The sequence below is a fragment of the Coptis chinensis genome, chromosome 3, assembly GCF_015680905.1.
Source record: "Coptis chinensis isolate HL-2020 chromosome 3, ASM1568090v1, whole genome shotgun sequence".
NCBI classification, from domain to species: domain Eukaryota; kingdom Viridiplantae; phylum Streptophyta; class Magnoliopsida; order Ranunculales; family Ranunculaceae; genus Coptis; species Coptis chinensis.
In genome coordinates, this window is record NC_141458.1 from 3,908,307 (window position 1) to 3,932,352 (window position 24,046).

A 24,046-nucleotide genomic window follows, 5' to 3' on the forward strand; every position below is an offset into this window, starting at 1 on the left:
CTATTTATCTTTTGGTCTCTCTCCTGACTTCTGGAGCAGCTTGAATGCATCACCACTCTGGTAGAGCACAAAACAATGTCAGAGAGACAGTTAGCATCAGTAATTACGATGCTAACAAAGATGGTATGATGTTTAAAGCATTACTCTTAAGGGTCCAAGAAACTTCAAAGGACATTTATGATAATGCCAAAGCTTCGCCATTACAGGCAATTGAATCTGCTTTTTGAAGAAAGTCTGCGTGGGGAAAAACAGAGATAGCGATTTAAATTTGAATTGAATTTTAGATTCAATAATACCCGCAAGAATTTGTTCGCCCAGCCCAACACTAATAGTATACTTATGGGTTTCTAAACCCAATAGCTTCTACCTAATTAAAAAAATATATCTAATTTAAAATAAGGTGATTTAGCTTTAGGGCGTCCCAATAATATGGGTATTTGCGTTGGACCCAAAGTTTTACGTTTGAGCTTTAGGTAACCCTATCGTTAGTTAACGATTCATTTACCAAGTTTGACCTGTCTATTGTGGTGTGTCCGGTGTTATGCCATTTCAAAATGCAACAATTACCCCTCACACATTTTGCACGCGTGCCCACACCATAAAACTCAAAAAATTATTTAACTAATTATTTCATTCTTCCTCTTCTCTATTATTTACAATTATTTATTGACTTCATTTTATTATGTATATTGCAGATAATGGTATGAAAATTACAGTTTATGTAAAAAAAAATGCTAAAGGAAATTCTAGAAGCGGGGACTTAACATTCAACAAGATCCAAAGATACAACACAAAAATTAGAGAGCGGACGATTCAAAAGCACCGTGACATTAAAGGTACCAAAGACTTATTCTTTAACAAAGTGAAGACGCCATAGTTAAAGAAATTGATGGAAGCCCAACATATTCATTTGCAAAAAGAGGATTCAAAGACTTTTCACGCAATCTACAGTTTATAAAGGATGAACGGATATAGAAATTGAAGACTTCAATTTCAAAGAACTTATGAAGAAAAGAATAGAAGTTGAAGAAAAGCAAAATCAACTCGATATCCTCAAAAATATTATGCTAGATTGTTTGGTTGATGATAAACACAACAAAGATAAAATATATTATCTTGAAGAAAAAATTAAAGGAATGAAAGGCATGTAGAGTTTTATAATAAAGAAAAGAAAACCATGAGGATTAGTACTTTAATACCAAAACTTTATTATGTTGGTCACATAGTATTTTTTTAATGGCCGAGGTTTAACGCTTTTTATTTATGAAAGTTTGTAACTATTGAGTCAGTTAATTTTTAGTTTAAATTTATAATATTAGCTTGCCATTCCTACATAACAATGTGGTCAATATCTTTGATCTCCAATTTCAACATGAACATTGGTTAAATAGCCATTCCTGCTCTTTGTACTCCCTCTACATTGCCCAAAATCCATTTCCACAACCTTGACATTGTCTTCAATCTGTCTATCAATGTACATGCAGAAAAATCATATTGATGATTAAAGGGCGAATAATTTGTATTTCTTTTATTTATAAGAGAGATCCTCCCATCATAATAGTGGATATGCTCTTAAGTAGTGCAAACTATTTTCAGTAGGATGCATGTGGTCATTTTATTTATATAGAAATAATTTTATATCTGTGTTATAATTTCATATCTGAGAAACGACAAAAATAAGTTCATATCTGTGTTATAATTACAAAGCAAATACAAGAGCTTCACCTTCGTTTACAGCAAAACAGTCCATATCCACATCTGTATTTAATTTAAGAGATTTAGACGTGAAATCAAGTGGTATGTTGAAATAACCCTTTCTCAAGCAAAAGTGATACACCAACCCCAACCCCAAGCATTCTCATAGCAGATATAGCAGCAATTCCAAAATTTGCTGAAATTTGGGAAACAAGAACTAAGAAAGATCAAGAAATATACTGATCTAACACAAAAAAGCTACTTCGACACAAATTTTCATACATTTAAAGACATCGGTAGGTTATAGAGAAAATATACGGGCGTATAACTCGATGTTTGCTTTCACATCAACTGGAGGAGTGATTGATAAAAAAATAAACAACGGAAAGGGGCCATATGTTTATAAGATAAGTGGGCAAAATCATCACAAAATTGGAACCTTGCTACCAATTCCAAGTTAGCTTTTAAATTTGGCCGATACATACATATATCTGACAAATGAAGTGCAAAATATTAGATTGTTTGGGTATGTATAATTTTCTTTAATGAACAATGCAGAAAATAATTTGACATTTGATTTTTCTTAATAATTTTGTGATTACATGTCATTTACCTGTTAATTTTGTTTTTGTTCTTTACGCCAGGTCAGATTCCTAAATTTGGCCAATTATAATGCGCATATATTCTACCCAATGAAGTGCAAAACAGATTGAACTCTTTTAGTAAAAGATTGAAAAGAAAAAAAACCGTTAGATCCAAACATTATAGCGGGACTCATTGAAATGTTAAATGAAAACAACATAATAGTTTGAGAGTTACATAATGGCCGAGATAGATTTATAGAATCTGAAATCGCTGATGTTAGTATAAGACTCATTAGTACAAGACAGATTTGTGGGAAGAGTATACAATATGCCAACTTCTAATGAGGTAGCTGGTCTCATTGTTGGTAATGAAGATGAATCTCAAGGTCACCGGCCACGTTGTTGTCGATAAGAAAGGATACGGCTTGAAGAGGATCGATGAGACTTTTCCAAGTTTTATGTCAATGCAATACCCTATCTTATTTCTGATGGAGCTAATGGGTATAGGGTAGTAAAGTTGGTAAGAGACAACATGTTACCATAAGAGAGTATTATGCTTTTAGAATGCAAATGAGAGCAAATGAAGGACTAACAATATTTAGAGGTGGTCGATTGAAGCAACAATTTTGGGTTGATGCATACACTGCTGCTGAGGAAATGAGGCTTTAAAATGGGTTAGAAATAACCAACATATCATTAAATCTTGAACTATACCAAGGTTTGGTTGATGCTGTTATTTATGGGGACCCTAAACCTGCATCTGTTGGTAGGCGATTAGTTTTACCATCGTCTTTTACAGGTAAGTTCAATCAAATCCCAAATACTCACTTGGAACCTTTGAAAATGAATATATAATGACAAATGATTAACTTTACAATTGTTTTTTATAGGTGGTTCAACATATATGGTTCAAAATTATCAGGATGCCATAGCCATTTCCAGATGGGCTGGAACTCCTGATATTTTCACCACATTTACTTGCAACCCCAAATGGCCTGAAATTCAAATGGCATTGGACAAGGTTTCTAAGGGACTAAAACCCGAAGATGCCCCCAAAATTGTTGCTTTCGGTATTCAAATAAAATTGCATGAGTTAATGACTGATTTGGTAAACGTAAAACATTTTGGTAAAGCTTGGGTAGGTCAGACTTTATGTTTAATTCTTTTACCTATAATTTATAAAATGCATAAGCGTAGTTCCATTTGGGATTAACGAACATGTATATATACATTTCAATAATAGTAGTTCATACATAATTAACCCAAAAATATTTGGAATAATGGGAAACTTAGAATGAAGAAAGAGTGTTATAGTTCAAAGAGTCAATTTGCACCTACTATAGATTTTCAAATCTACCAGTTTAGTAAGCCATCAGTTGGTGGCATAAATAAAGGAAACTTAGTACATACCTCTTGCTTGGATCAACACTCCATATTTAACACTAGGCCAGATACGAAATCGACACACATTGAAGATCATATGCCTCACTTCTTGCTATATCACCGCGTTGCATTGGATACTTCGTATCCATTCAATTTACATGTATAAAAAAGAAAGAAGGGATCGACTTTAGGCTCCATGCCGCGAATTTAGCATTGGAACTATACCAAAACACAACAACATCCTTAATGCCCTAAAAGCTTAATACTGAATAGAATTGATCAAATGTTTACCAAACACAACTTAGTAAGAAATCTTGAAGACGCCAACAACCAATAAAACTCTTGGTCTATACTAATTTGTTTTACTATTGTCTACGTTTAGTTTGCACAAATTGGTGAGGATATAAACAAAGTCCTGGGAAGCATTTTGTTCTGGTGTTTGGTAATGGTTAAAAATGAGATGGATATAGACAGAAAACATAACAAGCAATAAAATACAATTAGAAAATAAAACCATCAAATCTTAGCACAGCTTGATCAATGATCACGTCATATCAAACAATGGATCACTTCAGCTTAGAAAAAGAAGCAACCTGAAAGAAAAAGCACCATGCTAATCACTTAAATTAAACTTAAGAAAAAATCATAGTAACAAGAAGCTATAAAGGATAAGAAAAAACATATAAAAGGAGCTGGCAAAAAACATACCTTTGAGGGGGTTGGTAAAGTAATGAAGAGAAGATGATGTTAGGATAGATGAGAGCATGTCTCTTTTCTTCAAACCTTCTCTCTCTGCTCTCTTCTCGATATGATATCTCCTTTTCTTGACTTTGCTGCTACTGCTGCTAAAACACCGTCCCTTTGTTCAACGAGATATCTGCAGAGACAGGGAGATTTAAGCTATTTATCAAAGATTCTAAGACAAAAGATGTATGCAAGTCAATGTTATGTACAATCCTGAGAAATGTGTATTTGTTATTAGATGTCTCTTCTTTTTAAATAGATTCTCGCCTTCAATTTTTTTTGTAAAATAAGGTTAACCTTTGAGAAGCTTCCTTTCATCGCACAACCGAGATATAATGTAAATAATAGTTGCCGCCATCGATATAGGGCTCCTCCTGTAAACAAGAAAAGAAACAGATCAGCTTTACATTTGAGGCAGAACATTGGTTAAAAACCACAACAAGAACAGTTCAATAAAACGAGGCAAATAAGTAGATAAATGAAACCTGCAAGGTGCAATAGATTTATTCCAAATTCGAACATCACATATGAACCTAATATGTCAGTAACAAATAATATGACTATACATTACGTGTTTTAGGCCGGACATCCTTACGGGAACATTGAATATTATGAAACTTGCAATCAACATTGTTGTATTGTTGCAAGTTTTATATTTTATATTGTTTGCAGAGTAGGTATAATCAATTATAATTAAGTTTTTATGCTCTTACATGAAAATAGGGAGATCCCAATAGATTTAAATGCGTAAACGTTGAGTCTTCAAATGCTACTTTGCAATTTTTGAATTTTACAGTTGAGTGCATATATGTAACTTTTGGAAAATTTTAATTTAGTTTTGGAGTTAACTACCGCCTTTTGGAGTTTAGACTTCGCTTTGATATTTTAGAACATTGACATAAGATTTGGGCTACCATTTTGTATGTAAAGTACTAATAATTTTGTAATCTATTAGCTTTTGGATGTGTCCATAACCATGTTTTACCAACAAACACGGGACCATTCTATAGATCGAGTTGCAGCTCAATTAAGTTATTAAGGTACATGTCGGCAACTTCGATGGTTATTATAAGGTCTAAATATCTCAAAGAAATAAGTGTATGTGAAGTGGATCCAAATGTTCAAAGCTTCGACGAGGTTCAATGTATGGACCAATAATGCAAAATTGAACGCGCAACTCGGATCGTAATGACCAAAAAGTAATTTATGTAAGGTGACCAAGTATATGTTTGTGTAGGATTTTTAGTAAGCATGAAACCGGAATTGATGTTGATAGCAAAGAGACCAACATTTGTCAAGTAACACCATAAGTTGTCATTGTTCAATTTTTTACTTTTGTTGTTTGACATCCAAAACATGTATTACTGATACATTAACATGTTGAAATTTTATTTTTGTTAGATGAACATAGTTAGTAATAGGTGTTAATATGTTGTCCATTATCTTCATCTTCTTTTGAACCATATATTAAGGTGGATAGTTGGTGCTACAAAACCCAGTAATTGGTTTCAACTTGCAAGTCTATCAAAGAAACATCACAACAAATAGAAACAACGCATATAGTTGGTTATCTTAGACTTCTCAATTAATCAGTACATCAATGTCTTCATAACTAACTTAGTCCCGTCAATTTTTTTTATATTATTAGGTAGTAGTAGTATTAAGCCAAAAGTAAACCTAAATCAAACATCTTATTAAACTTAATAATTACCAAACAGTCTATCTTAGTTTTACCATTAGAGTAGTATAAAACACATATATAAAAAACTATTCGATCATTATACATTTTTTAAATTATTTACAGATTTTGATTTATATGTTGAATTATATATTTCAATTTAAAATGGATTTGAAAGTAAGATTTTTGATACATAATAATAAAATGAAAAAATAAATTATATAAAAACGGTCCCCGTTCGTTGAACGGGTCCAAAAATCTAGTTAATATTAAATTAAAACATGTATTTATTCATTTTATTATTGTAATTATTAAAAAAATTGCTAAATAAATATCAATCGGTTCGACCGAGTCGAACTATGGTTGAACCTGATTGAACCATTTTAACAAAAAATCGGTTCAATTACCGATTCGGTTTTCAAAACATTGCTGTATAGTGACGCCTGACAAATAGCATAAGCAGAAATGCTATGGAACAATCTCCATTTCTTATGACAGTACAGAATCCATGCATCTAGGTTCTATTCCAACCAAATACGAGAAGTAAAAACCTAAGATAATCAAAATCGAGCGCCGCTCGAATGAGATCTAATCTGTGAGCAGTCCATGGAGGATATCCGAACCACAAGTCAGGAAAGAAGCCTCTTCTGATTACTGGCTTTTCATGGCTGAATGTATCGAATGAAAACTTCCCGTGATATCTTCCAAAACCACTCTGACCAACACCTCCGAAAGGGATTGTATCAATCAAGTACTGCATGCATCACAACAACATTAACATTAATTTACGATTTGTAGAAAGAAGGGTGGATCAATAGTTTAAGGTGATCAAGACATTAACACTTCAGTCACTTTATGAGTCATTAGATTCATGTGACAGCACTGATACAGCTTAATTTGGTGTTCACATTGTTTTCTTTAGAATCACAATGGCATGCAGAAAAAAAAAATGAAAGGTTGAAAGTGGCGTAAGTACAGTGGTGACTGATAGTGTGCTGAGAAGTAACTTATCCATGGCTGAAATCCCACACTAGTTCTTAAAGTAAATGACTCGGAAATGATAGGGTGTTGAGAATTACTTGAACAATGGAATCATTAAATACCAAGCATCCAGAAGATGTTTCAGAAATCATCCTTGTTTTTAGAGCTGCATTGTTGGTGAAAATGTAAAGCGCAAGAGGCTTGGGCCTAGAGTTTATGAAATCAATACTGTCTCCAATGTTCTTCAACTGTAAAAACAACAAAAAGATTTGTTGAGTTCAACTGTAGAAATTCCATGACTCATTTCCACTTAATGGAAATCCATCTATGTCACCCTATCAATGAGTACGTAAAAATTGTGAAAAGTACCATAAAAATGGATTTTCAGGGTCAGTAAGATATGATTAAATGATACAATGATAGATAATATATGAAAAAGTCCAAAGTAACCGAAATCTTACAGTGACTATTGGAAGAAGAGGACCAAATATTTCTTCGGTCATGATATCAGATTTAAGGGGTGGGTCCAACAAAATTGTTGGCTCAATGAACCTACAGAGTGGTTATAGAACTGTCATTAATCTTTGTAATAATAATTCAGTCAAGAAAAGAAGCAAGTATGAGCACAGAAAGTTAGATAGGTTTTTAGGAGTTTTTACAGATTTTCCTCCTCAAATGAACCACCATAGACGACTGAAGATTTCACTTCCTCGTCATTTAGAAAATTCTTTAATCGTAGAAAATGTTGTTTGTTGATGATCCTCGACAGGCTATTTATTTCTCTTGGGTTCTCGCCAAACAGTTTCTTGATACCTACCTTCATAGTCATAGAATCAACCTGAAGAAGGCGAGGTTATGTCTAGCTTTCAAACATCATCATAACTAGATAAGGATAAACGACTTTCATTTGAATGAAACACTGATCAGCAACTATTTGTATTGTTCTTACCAGTACAGGTGCAAACTTTTCGTCCACAAGTACATAATCAATTCCTATACACGCTTGACCGCAGCAGGAACCATATTTTCCTGAGTCCGAATTTGTGGACAGACTTGTCCACAAACAGTACATTCCTATTGGTTAAATCCATTTTCGGTCAGTTACACAGTTTTTTTGGCATTAATACAGTTTTTTTGGGCAGCCACTCCACCAATCAGAAACTAAAGTCCTGTGGACAGCAAACAGTTGCTTGTCCACAAATTTATTCTGTATTTTCCTCCAAATAATCTTTTTATGGCAGCCTAGTGATCATAAAATTTTAAATTGTGAGTTCTGTATGACCATTTTCCCTTGGTGTACTTTTGATCATTTCAAATAACACTCGAGGAAAGTAGTAAAGTACCATATACCGACTTTTGCATTCCGCTATATGAAAAAATACTACCTTTATATCCATGGAATTGACAAGGGAATCAATGACAGCAGGGCACTTTCCTCCCAACTCTAGAGTAACAGGAGTTAGATGCTTTGCAGCTGCAGTCATGACAGCACGTCCAACCCGTGGACTACCTGCATTAAAGTTGTTGTTAAGACAAAATAGATTTGTTTAAAATTACAAAATATAAACCAATTTCAAGGGTATTTTGGTAATTAAGCAAGAGAGTAAATATTTTCTAAATACAGGCTTTTTTTAAAAATATGCTGTCGTGATTATGAGTGATAATTATGTGATTGACATTGGTAACGTGAGTTACGATAAATATTACCGCTTGAATAGTTGCTCCCTTGCTTACGGCGGCAAAACTGAACTCTGGTCATCTTCTCAATATTGTTGAAAGAAAACCTAAAAATTCATTATCTTCACAAAATAAACAAATGACTCAATCATGTATCAGAAATTCAGAATGGCACTAATAACCAAAATGGTAAATATTGTTCCAAGGTTGACTTTCCATTACAATTGTACTACTCGCTGTGTTTATTCACGTACGTGTAATCACCAAATTAAAATCTTCCACTCTTGTAAAGAAACTTGTAAATACTGGTAAGAACGTAATTAAAAGCCTCATATCATGAATATGGCATCTCCAAGAACTGTTTGAAATGGATGACGTCGATGAGACTAAAGCTTAGCTAAAAATATTTTATTTAATTAAAAACAAATCACGGTATATGATCAGACAAAGGTTTGTACTCAACATTGTCTTGCTTCCATAATACTTGCATAAAGTTCTTAAGCAAAACTAATGAACTACCTAATCAATTAAAGGCATATGGCGAAATAAAAATGAGTACATATCCAATTAGATTGCAACACTTTTCTCTTTGGAATCTGAATTATCAATACATCAAAGGAACATAATTATGCAAGTTCAAGCAAATGGGTTATAAAAAAATCGCTTATTGTGCCCCAAGTATTTACAAAGTACTTTGCAACACGGAGTCACATACCATATGTTTTGAAGCAAAAGATCCCAAAACAACTATACATGATAATCATATCTTTAATAACTCCATGACAAAGCAAGCATTTCTAATTAGACTCAAGCATTCAACTATCGAATTGAATTATATGTGGGGAAACACTAAACCACTTGAAAGGAGATCTCTTGGCAATGAACAAATTAAAACTTGAATGAAAATAATTGGGGAGTATAAAAATTAAGTAAATATAATAACAATGAGTAAATTTAACGTTACCTTCTTCAATTTGAGAACCCCTCAGTTTTGAATTCTTCAATTCCGCGTCATCATGATAAATAAGGAGTATTGGTAGGAATAGAAGAATCCCAAAGGTCATGGTTACCTGTGGTGTGAAGAAGGGTAGAGTTTTCATTTGAGTTTGAGGAGGATTTGGAAACTGGGGGTTTTTTTTTACAAAAATGTTTGACGAACGATTAGATAAAACTTTAAGCACTAAAGAGTAGTGGTAACTTACCTAGATGCATAGAGTACTAGTCTTAACTCATAAAGCTTTAAGCACTAAATAGTAGTGGTAACTCACCTAGATACGCAAAAAAACACCAAAGCAAGGAATATATGGAGATTAATCAAACTGGTATGAAATGTATCAAGTTTATCACAACAAAACCTAGCAACTTAATATTGAAATATAATTTAGCCAAAAAATCTTTAAAAAGATTGACGATGAGAGAAAAACCTATTTTGATTGCCAAACTCACCTTGAAGATCGGGGAAGAAGAGAGCAGAAGATGTGCTAACTGCGCATAGTGTTAGCGAGAGATAGAAATCAATTATTCAGTTTTTCATCCTTAGTGTTTGGTTGGGGTTTACAGAAAGTAGAAGGAATGTCTTTTTTTAACCGTGGGTTTTTATTATTATTATTTGTTTTTGCTAAAGATATGGTATTATCTGGAAATCATTCTCGTAGTACAATCATTCCTGATATCATGATTAATCCAGCATCCTAAGAAAGGAGGTGGAGTTACATTCCAAACATAAGAAAACTTAGGGAGCCATTGCCTCCAGCCATCTTGTACTAGATTCGCTTGGTCTTTCCATGTTTCCCAGCCATCGATTCTGCCTGATGAGCAGCAAAATTCGCCAATGCATCAGCCCCATAATTTGCTTCTCTATAGTTCCATTTCAGCACAAAGTTTCCTTCACTCACCATTTCTCGAATTTCCATTATCAAATCCTTTGTTATTGCCGGTATTTGATAGGAATTCTTAGTCACGAACTCATGGAGCATAGGACAATTTGTTTCCACCAATCACATTTGTAACGTTTAAGGCTTTCGCTACTTTGATTCCCATTAATTTTCAATGCAATGGCCTCTGCCAAAAAAGCCGAAGAGAAAGCAATAGGAATAGCTATTGCCATTATGAACTTACCATTTTCATCTCTGAATAAGCAACCAGCGCCTGTTGCACCATGATTCCCAAGCGACGATCCATTAGTATTAAGCTAGCTTGAACCAGCCTTTTGGAGGAGTATCCCACTTCACATTTATTTCTATCTTCTCCGAACCTTTTTGTGAACTAGTGCCATCAATTTCATCCATTGTTTCCGTCATCTTCTTAACTTTTATCACACAACCAAGAGAATGTTGTGTTTTTCCAGTGAATCTGATATCATTTCTTGCCAACCATATGGACCAAAGACCAGCCCCAAGTGTGTACTCATCCACTTTCTTGATGATACATCAGTCTCTAAACATTTTACCAGGTGTTGTAGCCATTTTTTCATGTTTTTGGCATTAAAGTAAGAAACTGAAACCGACAAGCCAAGCCCCAACCATACAGCTCTAGCAAATGTACATTATATTGTACAAATAAATGCACAGGTGATTCATCATCACACATACATAGAGAGTTTTTATTGGGGGCTCGGGGTTTAGCTTTTCTCGTTATATATCTACTATCTATATACTAATAAAAGCAGAGCCCTTTAAGAGAGATTTTTCTCTCCTAGGTGGCACTCTAATACCAAAGATATATATCCTTTTTAGTTGATTTCAGTTGGGTGGTTCTTTGATTTCAGTTGTATCGTGGCAATAGGAGTGGAAATAGGAGGTCAGTTGGCACAATACACGTGATTGAATTGTGACCCTAGGTAATCGAATAATGGGGGTTTGAGTATAATTAGTCCAAGATGAATAAATCAATGAGATAATATCGGATAAAGAAACAAAGAAACAAATAACCAGAAGATGTAATCAATTGGTCCTAATAAAACACTCGGTTTACATAACCTCTCTCTATATTAAAGTAGAGAAAAAGTAAAAAACTATTTTGTAGTAACTTCATAACTAAAAGTTTCTCACACATGTTGATGGAAATTATCAACATGATTCACTTGCAAAATTATTTCGATCCAATTCGCAAGAAACTATTAGTTGGACTCCCTAATGAGGTACCTGATTTCTAAAGGTTCTTATTGTTAGTTTCTGTTGGCCTGTTGCAAATGGTTTGTATCAATTAATTATGATAACTTTGAGAAGTAACCAGAATATGTAATCAATTGGAAGAAACAAATAACCAGAAGATGTAATCAGTTGGTCCTAATAAAATACTCGGGGTACTCACCCCTCTCTCTTCTTCTCACCTTTGCCACGGGGTACGTAGGATTGCAAGCCATGCGAGTTTCATCTGCGTGCAGAAAGATTGAAGGAAACAACAACAATGAAGGTAGCAATTACGGATTCTATAGAGGATGATCTTCTTAGTATACAGTCATCATGATGGAAAAACAAAATAATTTAACGAACACCAACATTAGCATTATGTACCAATATATGCCTGACAGCTAAATAAAGGTGAAATTCCGTCGAGATACATCCACTAATATACCATAATAAGGTTAAAAATTTAATGCCGAATGGAAATTCAAGCAAAATAATAATAATAATAATTGAGGTGTGCCATTTTGCCTAATGTTTAGGGAAAAAAATTATTGACATAGGTACTGAACTATATAGTGGATTTTACATTATGGATACCGTATTATTTATTTTGCAAAATAGGATACCGCATATTTCAAATATTGCTAATATGGGTACTGGTTATGTACGTTGTTAAGTATTTATACATATTTGATGATTTGGCAAACGGAGTCAACTAATTTTGCAACGGTCAAAATTTGTTTGTTTCATAATTTTACGGTACAATGGTCAAAATTTGAAATTAGTTGACTCCATTTGCCAAATCATCAAATATGTATAAATACTTAACAACATACATAACGAGTACCCATATTAGTAATATTTGAAATATACGGTACTCTATTTTGCAAAATAAATAATACAGTACCCATAATGTAAAATCCACTATAGTTCAGTACCCATGTCAATAATTTTTTCAATGTTTAGGCAAGAAGCCAAGAAGTATTTTCTATGATTAAAAAGATTCTAATCATTGCAGCTTAGTATAGTATCAAGAGTTTTATAAGTTGATTAAAATTTAAGACTCAAAACTGATTGAATTGGTGTCTGTTGATTTTTACCCAAACAACTCGTGAGTTTAGGATGTGTACTAATTATTATCATATATCACAGCCTAATGGGAACTATTAGCAGTTTTTTAAACTTCACGCCAAGAAAGAATGACATGCAAAAAAGTTGTCATACGCACCTACTACTAATGCTTCACAAGTCAATTTTGCAAATATTTGGGGTTTTGTTTATTGTTACATTCATATGATGTAATTAGATATCTAATCTAGCTTGACCTCATGCAGACAACATTTAGAAGGATAACACCTTTCGACACTAAATTATGGAGAAAACTACTGGAGTATAAGAATATCGATCGTACTACTCACTCTCGAGTTTCTTTGTCCCTGTAAATATCGATAAGTTTTGAAACTGGGTTCGTTCGGTTCACTCCCCTTTATCCACCTCTCCTATAGATTTATAACCCGCCAAGAAGTTTGTCTGTGTTTCATAGGCTATGAGGGTGTGGTGACTCAATGGGGTGTCACTCGCCTTCTTGGCAAGACTCATAGGGATTTGCTGAAGGTAACCTGTATTGGTGCTTGGCATCCATCTAGAGTTTCATTCACTATAGCAAGGGCAGAGAAGAGTGGGTAACTATTATACGTAGATGAACAAGAATATATACAAGCTTGGAAAGGCTTATCATGGGTCACATGCATACTGCTTACAGTGAGTACGATAGGATTAAGAAGGACATTACACCAATGGGAGGTTTAATTTTCCCCAAACTTAATAATAAAGATAACGAGCTGATGTGTGGGACCGAAAAAGCATGTTGTTAATTACTTTAAGACAATCACTATTGAAGCAGACCTCAAGACTGGCCTTATAGGAAATCAAGCTCAAATTCATACACTTAAAGTTTGACCATGATGGAGAAGTCCAAGTTCTATAGCTAAGTCAAAGCTTAGAATGAAATCACAGAATGTTGGCTGCCATTCCATTTAATTCTAACAACATTTTTACTTAGTTTGTTTTCTGTTATATGCTTGGGCTTTGATCAAATCACACTCTTGAGAGTGAAATTTCTTCCAAACTTTCAACATAATTCATTTAATATCTATATTCGTTATTACTTTATATCGTTAGAAGTTTTATTTCTTAAACTCTACAAATTCAGTATGTTTTGCCAACCAAAAAAAAAATCCTTACATGTTTGCCAAAAATTAAAGAATCGAAATAAGTTTTAGAAGATTTTTATAAACTAATGCTTATCGGAAAAAAAAAATGTTTCACGTACTTCACTAAATTCGATAATATAACATTATTGGAAATTGATCTGATACTAACCAAAACAAAAAAGGTTAGTGATCTTAAAGTTTGAGTCCATATATATTTTACCAAATAAAAAGTACTTACTAAAAAATAGGTGATCTGTAGAAGTCCAATTTGGAAACTATTTAACCTCTCTTTTCCACTTTCCATATTGGACAAATCAAAGGATTTTTCGGATTCAGAGTTAATGATTTTTTTTTAGTGTCCGGAAGATATATGCCAATCTAATTAGTAATGGAAGTGCAGAATTGTCAAAGAAAAAATATGTATAGACAAAGTTCTCTCTTCTACATAAGTTTCCAACAACGCATCAACACCACTTTTAATGGTCTCTATGTTTCGTTTCACCAACAATCACTACAATCATTACAATCAATCACTAAATTAAAGCAAAATGAAATATTCTAAAGAAAAAAAAATCACATTGGAATTTCGTATCTATCTCATTGACAAATAAAAATATTGATAACTAAGTTTTAATTGATGTAAAAACAATGTTTCTACAGTACTAAAACATGCATATCATGTTATTATAATACTCTCAACATCATAGGATAAAGGGAGTAATCGTGTTCTCCACTCTTGCTGGCACGTACTTGACACAAATTTAAACTAAACAACTATTAACTAATGAGAATAATCTTAGACTATGAAAACAGTAAATTAAGATGCTAAAACAGTTTCGCTCAACCAAGAAAACTTGAATGTGTTTCTCGAAGAACGGACGGCACCAATGTGAGATACAAGAAGAGAAAGATAAAATCACTAAGCTTCTCTTATTCATTAATTAATGGTGTTTTACAATGTTCTCTCATTTCCTCTTTCTGGTTTACATATGAAAAATAGAAAAATAAAGTGTGAGAAATGAATCTAGTCCCCTCTATTTTGCATCCAATCTTTTTATAGTTGCTCCACATGGCTTCATCCAATAGCTTTGTGACATGTGTCCATTCTTGTCTCTTTCTTTTGTACCTTAAATTTATATGAATATATCGGCTCTCTAGCCGATATTGTATTAGAAATTAGTGAAATAATAGCGAATATCGGTATGTACTACAGTAAGAGTCTAAAGACAAACTCATTGTATTGAAGCAACTCCAATTCCATTGAAAAGAAACGAACGCGCGTCACCACATGATGAAAATCTATATTGACGGCAGCCATGACGACAGCGCATGCACTAGTTCCGAAAATCAAAGGCGAAGATTAATCCAGCTATTGGATAAGTACTAGAAGACCAATAATAGATAAGTACCTTAAATTAATCCTGCTATAAATAGGGGTTAACCATGGCCTTTAATTTATATATATCATCAGCTCGATCATACAGAAACTAGCTAGAAAAAACACTGCACAAAAATGGCCAAGTCTCTTACCAGCTTTTTCACTCTCTCTACTCTTCTCTTTGTATTTCTTGTCCTCTCCAACACTTTTGGTGAGTATTCCCAAGTTTCTAGCTAGGACATGCAAGCTAGTTTCCAACCTGCTTCCATTGCACGTACACAACACCAATCTACAATTGTTTAATCTCATTAACAACATAATATATATGCTTACTTACCGCCTTGATACATTGGAAAAGTTTAGTAATACAGTATACGTGGGTCTTTTGTTCCTGTGATATACTGTGCCCTGTTGCCACATCTCCTGACTTTCGGAAAAAAAATAGATTTTAGATTATATTTATAACGTTTCATCCCTCCATTCTTCGTACTTGTGGCCAAATTTTGCGTGAGAACACACGCAGTTGTAAGAAAGAAAAGATGAATATACCAAAACAAGTAGAACTGTCTACTATACTTTGTAGTTGGTACATGTGATAAAGTATTACTACATTTTTTTATTTTTATCAACTGGTATATGTTAAGTTGTTAACTAGCTTGAAGTGTGTATGTATCAAATTGTTACTTGTTTGTGATGCAGAGACACCAACTATGGTGGAAGCGGATGACTGTGAAAGGCCAAGCGGGACGTGGTCTGGACTCTGTTTCAACTCTCTCAATTGTAACAATCAATGCATACAATATGAGAACGCAATTAGTGGAACATGTAAGAACTTCGAATGCTTATGTACCCGCCCATGTTAAATCATCGGACCGTTAGTGAACCAATACGCTGCTGTGGTGCCAGCATAAACTATATGCCACTTTCGTACGTACTGTATCGCAATAAAATAAGTTTGTGTCACTCCAGTGACGACCCATCTACTACATGTACTTTTGTTTCATTCTATCTACACTTTGGTGCTAATGAGATGAAGCTATGAATCTATAATCTATGATGTATGTCCGTGTCTAATGAGCATGCAAATCAGGCCAATATATGTACTCCTACACTCGGTTAGTCAATCTGTTGGATACTTTCACTCACGTAAACGATCTGTTCACGTAAACGATCTGTTGGATACTTTTACTTACGTAAATGATGCCATTTTATTGAATATCGTGACATGCATGCATATTACAGGTGATGATATGAATCATATGACAGAAATAATATGATACTAACAATTGTGAAAAGAGCGTGGGTCTAATATATATGCATGGTCACGTCTAGGGGTATGCATGGGTACCAATTATCCGAATCCGGAACCGGAACTATTTATAGCGGGTCTCGGTCCTAAAATGTTAGACCCATTTAAAATGGGTCTTTAAACACCGACCCGATAAAAACCGAAACCGTTAGAACCGAATAGTAAAAAATCGATGGGTATCCGAACCAAAACCGGAACCGATTAGTTTGATTTTGATATATAAAATTTAGTATTATATTACACTAAATAAAGACAAACCCAAACATTATTATTATATATAGTCTATATTTATTAGGTGTAAAATTATACTAAATATATATAACATTTAGCATAATAGTGAATGTGTGTTATTAAATGCATATTTTATAATATTACATTAAATATGTGTATTATAAATATTAATAATAATGTTTACGTGTCTACGTCTATATGTATAGTCGTATACTATGAATTAACTAATACACTCTCTATATTAACTAATGCATGAACGTGTACGTGCTTGATATATTACATGTATATATATTAGATAACGAATACATGCAATTCTAACTAACAATTGTAGTACATGTACTGTGGTATTTGTTCTATATATGACGCATTACGTATAGTATAATATACATATGTTCGATTTAAAATATATACATGCATATCATGTATGAGAATGAATTTAAAATTTTAAGATAACTTTCAAATATTATTATTGAATTTAAGACCATTACTTTTTATGAGAGGACAAAAATATTGATGACAAATGTTATAGTCGCCGTAAACCAACTTTTATATCGGTTATATAACTAAAAAAAAAATTAGCAATAAAAATATATAACCAGATAAAAAATTGGAATCGGAACCAGAACCGGAACCGACTTAATTAATGAATATGGGTCTGGATTTTCAAAATATAAGAAAAAATCTGAAAGAACCGAACCCGATAGAAACCGCTAAAAATAGATCCAGAACCGAAACCAATAAAAACCGACCCATAAACACCCTAGTAAAATCCGTCACTTTACGCGCTTTTCGACTCCTTTCTTTACTGATTCGTTCGAAACACGCACATTGCTTTCATCATTAGCCAATTGATGGAAGGTTGTGTATGGAAAGGCAAAATGTGATTTCGGTGGTAATGACAAACCGCTGCTTTTGGCACAGCTGAGGAAATTGATATATTGGAAGTTGCAACTTCCAAAATCATGCAAATTATTATTGTTTGATCACGACAAATACAGGGAGGGATTAAGGACAAAAGTCACCCCTCAATTTGACCTTGTTTGTCAATTACACCCCCTAAACTTTTTTCCGAGCGAGAAAATCTTGAAGTTGCAAGTACCAAACACAACAGTTAGTTTCATAGATAGCGTTAGATATATATGATGTCATTTTCTTTTTTACATAATTATTTTATTTATCTTATAATTATATGATGCAACTGACATTTCTGCCAAAAAAAATAGATTTCAAAAGGAAATTTATTAGAATTTGCGAACAATGAAGGAAAAATTAAAAATAATGTCTATTAGATAGATGAATTATTCGTAGAATTGAATAGAAATCAAACAATTTGGTAGCTAGTTTTTTTTTTTTTTTTTACGGCTATGACCGTTGGAATTGCTAAAGAAGATGATCAATTTATACAATTACAGGTGACCGTTGGAGTTGACTCACTGATTGATTTCCACATCATCCATTTATTTATTGCCACATTGGAAAATAAATTACAAGGTAAATAAAATGATCGATGATGTCATGTACGTAAAAAGTAAAATGACATCATATATATCTAACACCATCTATGAAACTAACTGTTGCGTTTGGTACTTGTAACTTCAGAGTTTTTTTCACTTAGAAAAAAGTGTGGGGGTGTAAATGACAATGAAGGACAAGTTCAGGGGTGACTTTTATCCTTAATGCTACAGGGAGTGACTCTCCAGGACAAATCTGGGAAAAAATACCTTTTTTTTAATCACTCACAAAGACGGGGTAGATGAAAGGCCAAATATACTCTTGACGCGAAATTAAAAACGGCTCGGGTAGATGAAATGTTAAGTATACCCTTAGTACAAAAGAATAAACTGCCCGACCTAACCGAAACGACCTGGTATATATAGTATGAACAATCATTGTTCATACATCATTGTTCATACCTATTTTGTTGTAAAATATATTCCTCATTAATTTTATTCTAATAGTTTTTTGTGGATACTTCAAATAACTTCCGGAATCACACACACAACAAAATATTTGGTTTCTTTCTTTGCCTTGCTAAAATCTTTAATAACATATGAAAGGGTTACTAAAATCTTTGTTAATGAGATACCGACTTATGGTTTGCAACACAATATATGAAAGGAAACTGGAACGATGATCTCTCACTTATGTTTTAGTCCAATTTTGATCTTATAATATTTTTTACTGGAGGGGGAGAGGGGATTTTTACAAGTTATGCTTGACAAGGATAAGAAGTCTTTGCTTGAAACTTCTTGGTGATCTAATATATAGAAGTTAACATTATTCATCCCTAATAGTTAGTAAACCAATTTGTCCATGGTCCCCAAGAGTCAACAATCTTTTTGATGTTTATAGTCTACGTGCTTGTTTTTTAATTAGACGAAACAATATGCTTTCGTACTGATGGAAATATCTTCAAATATCTTTGGCTTAATTTAATGTATGGAAATATCGACAAGAATGGTTGTATTATTTACTAGATTGAATGTTACTTATTTGCAGGTTATTAGACTTCACTGTGATAATATATGAGAATGTTGTGCCTATAGAGGAGAACCAAGTACCAACTATATATGATAACATATATTAAATTCGGCGCACATAGAACTCTATCTTAAAGCAATTACCAACTCAGTTGCATTATGTACCGATGCCATTCTCCTTCTGCACCATGGTTTATGGCCAAGTGATCATTATGTGTCGCACTGATTTAGCTTTTTCTCCACAAATATTTCATTATGACTGCTAGATCACTATCTACTCAACTTACAAATCCCAGTAAGTATTCTTTTGGAAAAGGCTTTGTTACATTATAAGTTTTCATTTGGCATTAATATATAAGACCACTTACGATAGACTTTTCATATCCTTTTTGTGATAGACAACTGGACAACTAAGGAGTTCAAATACATTTGTAGTCGTCTCAATGTAATACTTTCTTTAATTGTTAACGGTAGCCTCACGACCTTAAGACATTTGTTACAACCTCTCATTCTTGATTCTTTTGTCAGGTGTGGTAGCTCAGTTGTTTTTAAAGGTTTATACTCAGCTCGGACTCTTCACCTATATCAAGTGTGATGTTATTAACTCTATGATGGCTTCTACAGTTGGGTAAGTTCACAATACCTCAATCTCCATTGGGCAAATATATGTCATTTGCATAAAATTGGGACTTCTTAGTAGCTACTTTGTCATTAATATTTTTTAGTAATTTCCTAATATGTTGGAATAGTTGGTTCAACCACCGTGACTATTTATAGTTGAACTGGAGTCAATCGCAGACCATTGATTAACACATGACACTCTTGGTGATCTAATATATATAAGTTAACATTATCCATCCCTTATAGTTAGTAAATCAATTTGTCCATGGTCCCCAAGAGTCACCAATCTTTTTGGTGTTTTTATAGTCTACGTTTTTGTTTTTTAATTAGACGAAGCAATATGCTTTCGTATTGATGGAAATATCTTCAAATATCTTTGGCTTAATTTAATGTATGGAAATATCGACAAGAATGGTTGTATTATTTACTAGATTGAATGTTACTTTTTTGCAGGTTATTAGGCTTCACTGTGATAATATATGAGAACATTGTGCCTAAGGAGGAGAACCAAGTACCAACTATATATGATAACATATATATTAAATTCGGCGCACATAGAACTCTATCTTAAAGCGCGCAATTACCAACTCAATTGCATTATGTACCAATGCCATTCTCCTTCTGCACCATGGTTTGTGGTCAAGTGACCATTATGTGTCACACTGATTTAGCTTTTTCTCCACAAGTATTTCATTATGACTGCTAGATCACTATCTACTCAACTTACAAATCCCAATAAGTATTCTTTTGGAAAAGGCTTTGTTACATTATAAGTTTTCATTTGGCATTAATAAGACCACTTACGATAGACTTTTCATATCCTTTTTGTGATAGACAACTGGCCGGACAACTAAGGAGTTCAAATACATTTGTAGTCTCAATGTAATACTTTATTTAATTGCTAACAGTAGCCTCACGACCTTAAGACATTTTTTACAAGCTCTCATCCTCGATTCTTTTTTCAAGTGTGATAGCTCAGTTGTTTTTAAAGGTTTATACTCAGCTCGGACTCTTCATCTATATCAAGCGTGACGCTATTAACTCTATGATGGCTTCTACAGTTGGGTAAGTTCACAAAACCTCAATCTCCATTGGGCATATATATGTCATTTGCACAAGATTGGGACTTCTAATTAGTAGCCACTTTGTCATTAATATTTTTTAGTAATTTCCTAATATGCTGGAATAGTTGGTTCAACCACCGTGACTATTTATATTTGAGCTGGAGTCCAATCGCAGACCATTGATTAACACCCCAAGAAAGGGACACAATACCAAGATTGATCCAAGTCTCTTTCTATTGCAAAATAGAGTTTGCATTTTACTCGATTTTTAAATCAGCAAGAACAATACATATCTTATGCAACTAAAATATTAGGTATTGGTATTTTATTGATACTATATTCATCTCTGTATGTTTTTTCCTTTGAAAATTTAGACATAGCATTTTGTTTCCTCATACTATTTTTTGACATTTAGCAACTTTTTCTGCTACTAGGTTGGTCTCTCCTCGAATAGTCGAATATGCAAGACAATAGAAAAAAAAAAAGCTTTCTTCATGCACTCTTTTTGTATGCTTTGCACTTGCCATGGACATATTCCATATGACCATCTAATTCACTAGAGTAATAAGGTAAAAAAGATTAGATCCTTCAACTTTAGTAATTCTAAAATTTCTTAGATAGATCAAACACCCTAAAATTTCAACTTTAGTATTAATATAAGTGAAATTAGTTGTACGTCCATCTTAATTCATGCAATCCAAAGATAATCTAATTTTTCTATATTTTTTCTTTCTCATTGCGTTATTGCTTAATCATATTAAGTGTTATATTAAAGTATTGATATTTGAATAATTGGTTGTTTTATATCATTTCTATTTTGTGTGAAAATGTGTTAAGTGAGCATTGAAAAAAATTCGACCAATCACAACAGAATACTTTGATTGCTTATTATTTCATTGTGTTGTACTACACATCGAAAATTTCTTCTAGTGTTTTAATGGTCAGGAGGCAACCTACATGAGACGGAATTATACTAGAATTGTTGCATTATTTGGTAAATGGGTTGGTCCGTTAGAGAATTTTATTGTTGCTACTATAACTTATTACATGTCACTTTGTACAAGTTATTTGAAAAAGAACCATTATCTAGACCTATCTTGATTTTGATTACAAACAATTCACTGCTGCTTGGTATAGATTATGAATTTTTGTGCTGAACTTGTACTTGTGCTACGCCAAATAGATTACAAAATACCGTATGACCATTATGAATTCAGTATCGGTATACAAAATACTGATTTAGCTTTGTCATAATAGATTACAAACAAATATTTCGCCAAAGATCAATATGCCGTAGATTTTGAATTTTTGTGCTAGAAGTGCATCTCTAGTTTGGAAGTTACTGTGCAAATTGAAGCATCTCCTAGTTTTTGGTCTACACTGGCATATTGGCAATGACATTTATGTAAGGGCCTGGCTTGACTCTTGGGTTCCAGATACCTCTGCATCTCTTCCTTTACTACCACAACCAGATGGATGCGTACTCGATAAAGTCTCAGATTTTATAGACCCAGTACATCAGCAATGGAGGCATGATCTTGTTCTAACATATTGGCCCCCTTCTTATGCATGTTGATCGTATTTTATCTATGCCTTTGAGTTGCTCTCCTCATCAGGATTCTCAATACTGGGCACCTGATAAGCATGGAACTTACACTGTCAAGATTGCCTACACTAAAGTGATGGAATTTATTCAACCGATAGAGGACATTCCAACAACTTTGTATAAGTAGACTTGGTTTTTAAAGGTGCCTTACAATATTCGATTTTTTCTATGGCAAGGCGCACAAGGTGTAATTCCCACAGCTGATTTACTAGCGGCAAAATCATTCATTGTTGACCCATATTGTTATGTTTGCACTGATACGGATGAATCAGCTACGCATCTTTTTGTCGATTGTTCTTTTGCTCATGCGGTATGGTTTGGTCTTAATTTCTCTTATACTATTAACCAAGCATTGCAGGTCAATTTCCATTCTTGGATGGCAGATGTTCTCAAAGTCCTTGCTCAAGACATTGATTCCACCTACCTATTGATACTTTTTGCCACCACGATGGGGCAGTTGTGGCTTGAACGCAATAAATTCCGGTTTCAAACAGTACATGGCAGGCCTAATCCTCTGACTGTCATTCGACTGAGTCAAAAGTTTGCACAGGAACTACATCTACTCCATCTTAATGTAGCTTCCAACTCCATTCAGGCTGATAAAAGAACAATTCCTCTTTATTGGATGTCCCCACCTTTTGACTACTTAAAGTTCAATGTGGATGGTTCGTCTCTGGGTAATCCAGGACCTGCCGGTGCGGGAGGAGTTTTGCGTGATGTCACTGGTAAGTTCTTGCTTGGATTTGCTTTTTCTATGCGCAGAAGATCAACTTTGTAAGCTGAAATTATTGCACTTGGTGCTAGTATGCAACTGTCGCAGAGACAGAGACTGGGACTTACAAATGTGATATTTGAGACTGATTCCAAGTATATATACCAGTGCATTACTTCTCAATGCTCCGAAGTTCTGTGGGAGTTCCATGATGTCATTGGTGATATCAAAGAGTTGTTCAATTTGAACCCAAAAAACTTATATCTTGAAATGGATGTATAGGGAGTGTAATTTTGTTGCAGACGCTATGGTTAAACTTGCATCACAACAAATGGTTAAACTTGCATCACAACAAACGATTGATTCAACTTGGTGCGGTAATCCAGAAGTTGTTCGTTCAAATCTGCCGGCAAGTCTATCCAATTTAGATATGAGGGAACTCTCTTTATGGTTCTCTACACCACCAGATTGTATAAATGTTTTACTTTTCAGAGATGTAACTGCAACCTGTACCTATCGCATTGTATAATAATAAAAATTCCAAATTACCAAAAAAAAAAAA

The 24,046-nt window shown here is 33.6% G+C and overlaps 2 protein-coding genes and 2 long non-coding RNA genes across 8 annotated transcripts; 2 read left to right on the forward strand and 2 right to left on the reverse strand.

Moving 5' to 3' along the window:
• Positions 1-1,638: 1,638 nt before the first annotated feature.
• On the reverse strand, positions 1,639-4,670 carry LOC147507364 (uncharacterized). Its single transcript, XR_015216181.1, has 3 exons — positions 4,371-4,670; positions 3,690-4,255; positions 1,639-1,891 (listed from the first exon to the last, which is right to left on the reverse strand). It is a non-coding gene; the product is annotated as an uncharacterized LOC147507364 (long non-coding RNA).
• A 1,803-nt stretch (positions 4,671-6,473) lies between these two features.
• On the reverse strand, positions 6,474-10,640 carry LOC147507365 (aldehyde dehydrogenase family 3 member F1-like). Its single transcript, XM_086596262.1, has 7 exons — positions 10,507-10,640; positions 8,330-8,601; positions 8,015-8,139; positions 7,725-7,903; positions 7,527-7,617; positions 7,164-7,313; positions 6,474-6,838 (listed from the first exon to the last, which is right to left on the reverse strand). The coding sequence occupies exons 1-7, from the start codon at positions 10,638-10,640 to the stop codon at positions 6,599-6,601; spliced, it is 1,191 nt and encodes a 396-aa protein (XP_086452388.1). The 3' UTR covers positions 6,474-6,598.
• Positions 10,641-15,266: 4,626 nt separating this feature from the next.
• On the forward strand, positions 15,267-16,511 carry LOC147507366 (uncharacterized). The gene is made up of 2 exons (XR_015217630.1): positions 15,267-15,672; positions 16,161-16,511. It is a non-coding gene; the product is annotated as an uncharacterized LOC147507366 (long non-coding RNA).
• A 1,708-nt stretch (positions 16,512-18,219) lies between these two features.
• Positions 18,220-24,046, forward strand: LOC147507367 (uncharacterized). 5 transcript variants are annotated; one of them, XR_015217634.1, is made up of 4 exons: positions 18,511-19,776; positions 20,010-20,109; positions 20,556-21,167; positions 23,131-24,046. XR_015217634.1 is itself a non-coding variant. In XM_086600093.1 (3 exons), the coding sequence occupies exons 1-3, from the start codon at positions 18,366-18,368 to the stop codon at positions 20,671-20,673; spliced, it is 345 nt and encodes a 114-aa protein (XP_086456219.1). In that variant the 5' UTR covers positions 18,220-18,365; the 3' UTR covers positions 20,674-23,065. The 5 variants fall into 5 exon arrangements, 1 of the variants encoding a protein (XP_086456219.1); XR_015217632.1 differs by lacking the exon at positions 23,131-24,046 and adding an exon at positions 22,424-23,065; XM_086600093.1 differs by lacking the exons at positions 18,511-19,776; positions 23,131-24,046 and adding an exon at positions 18,220-18,492 and having other exon boundaries at positions 20,556-23,065.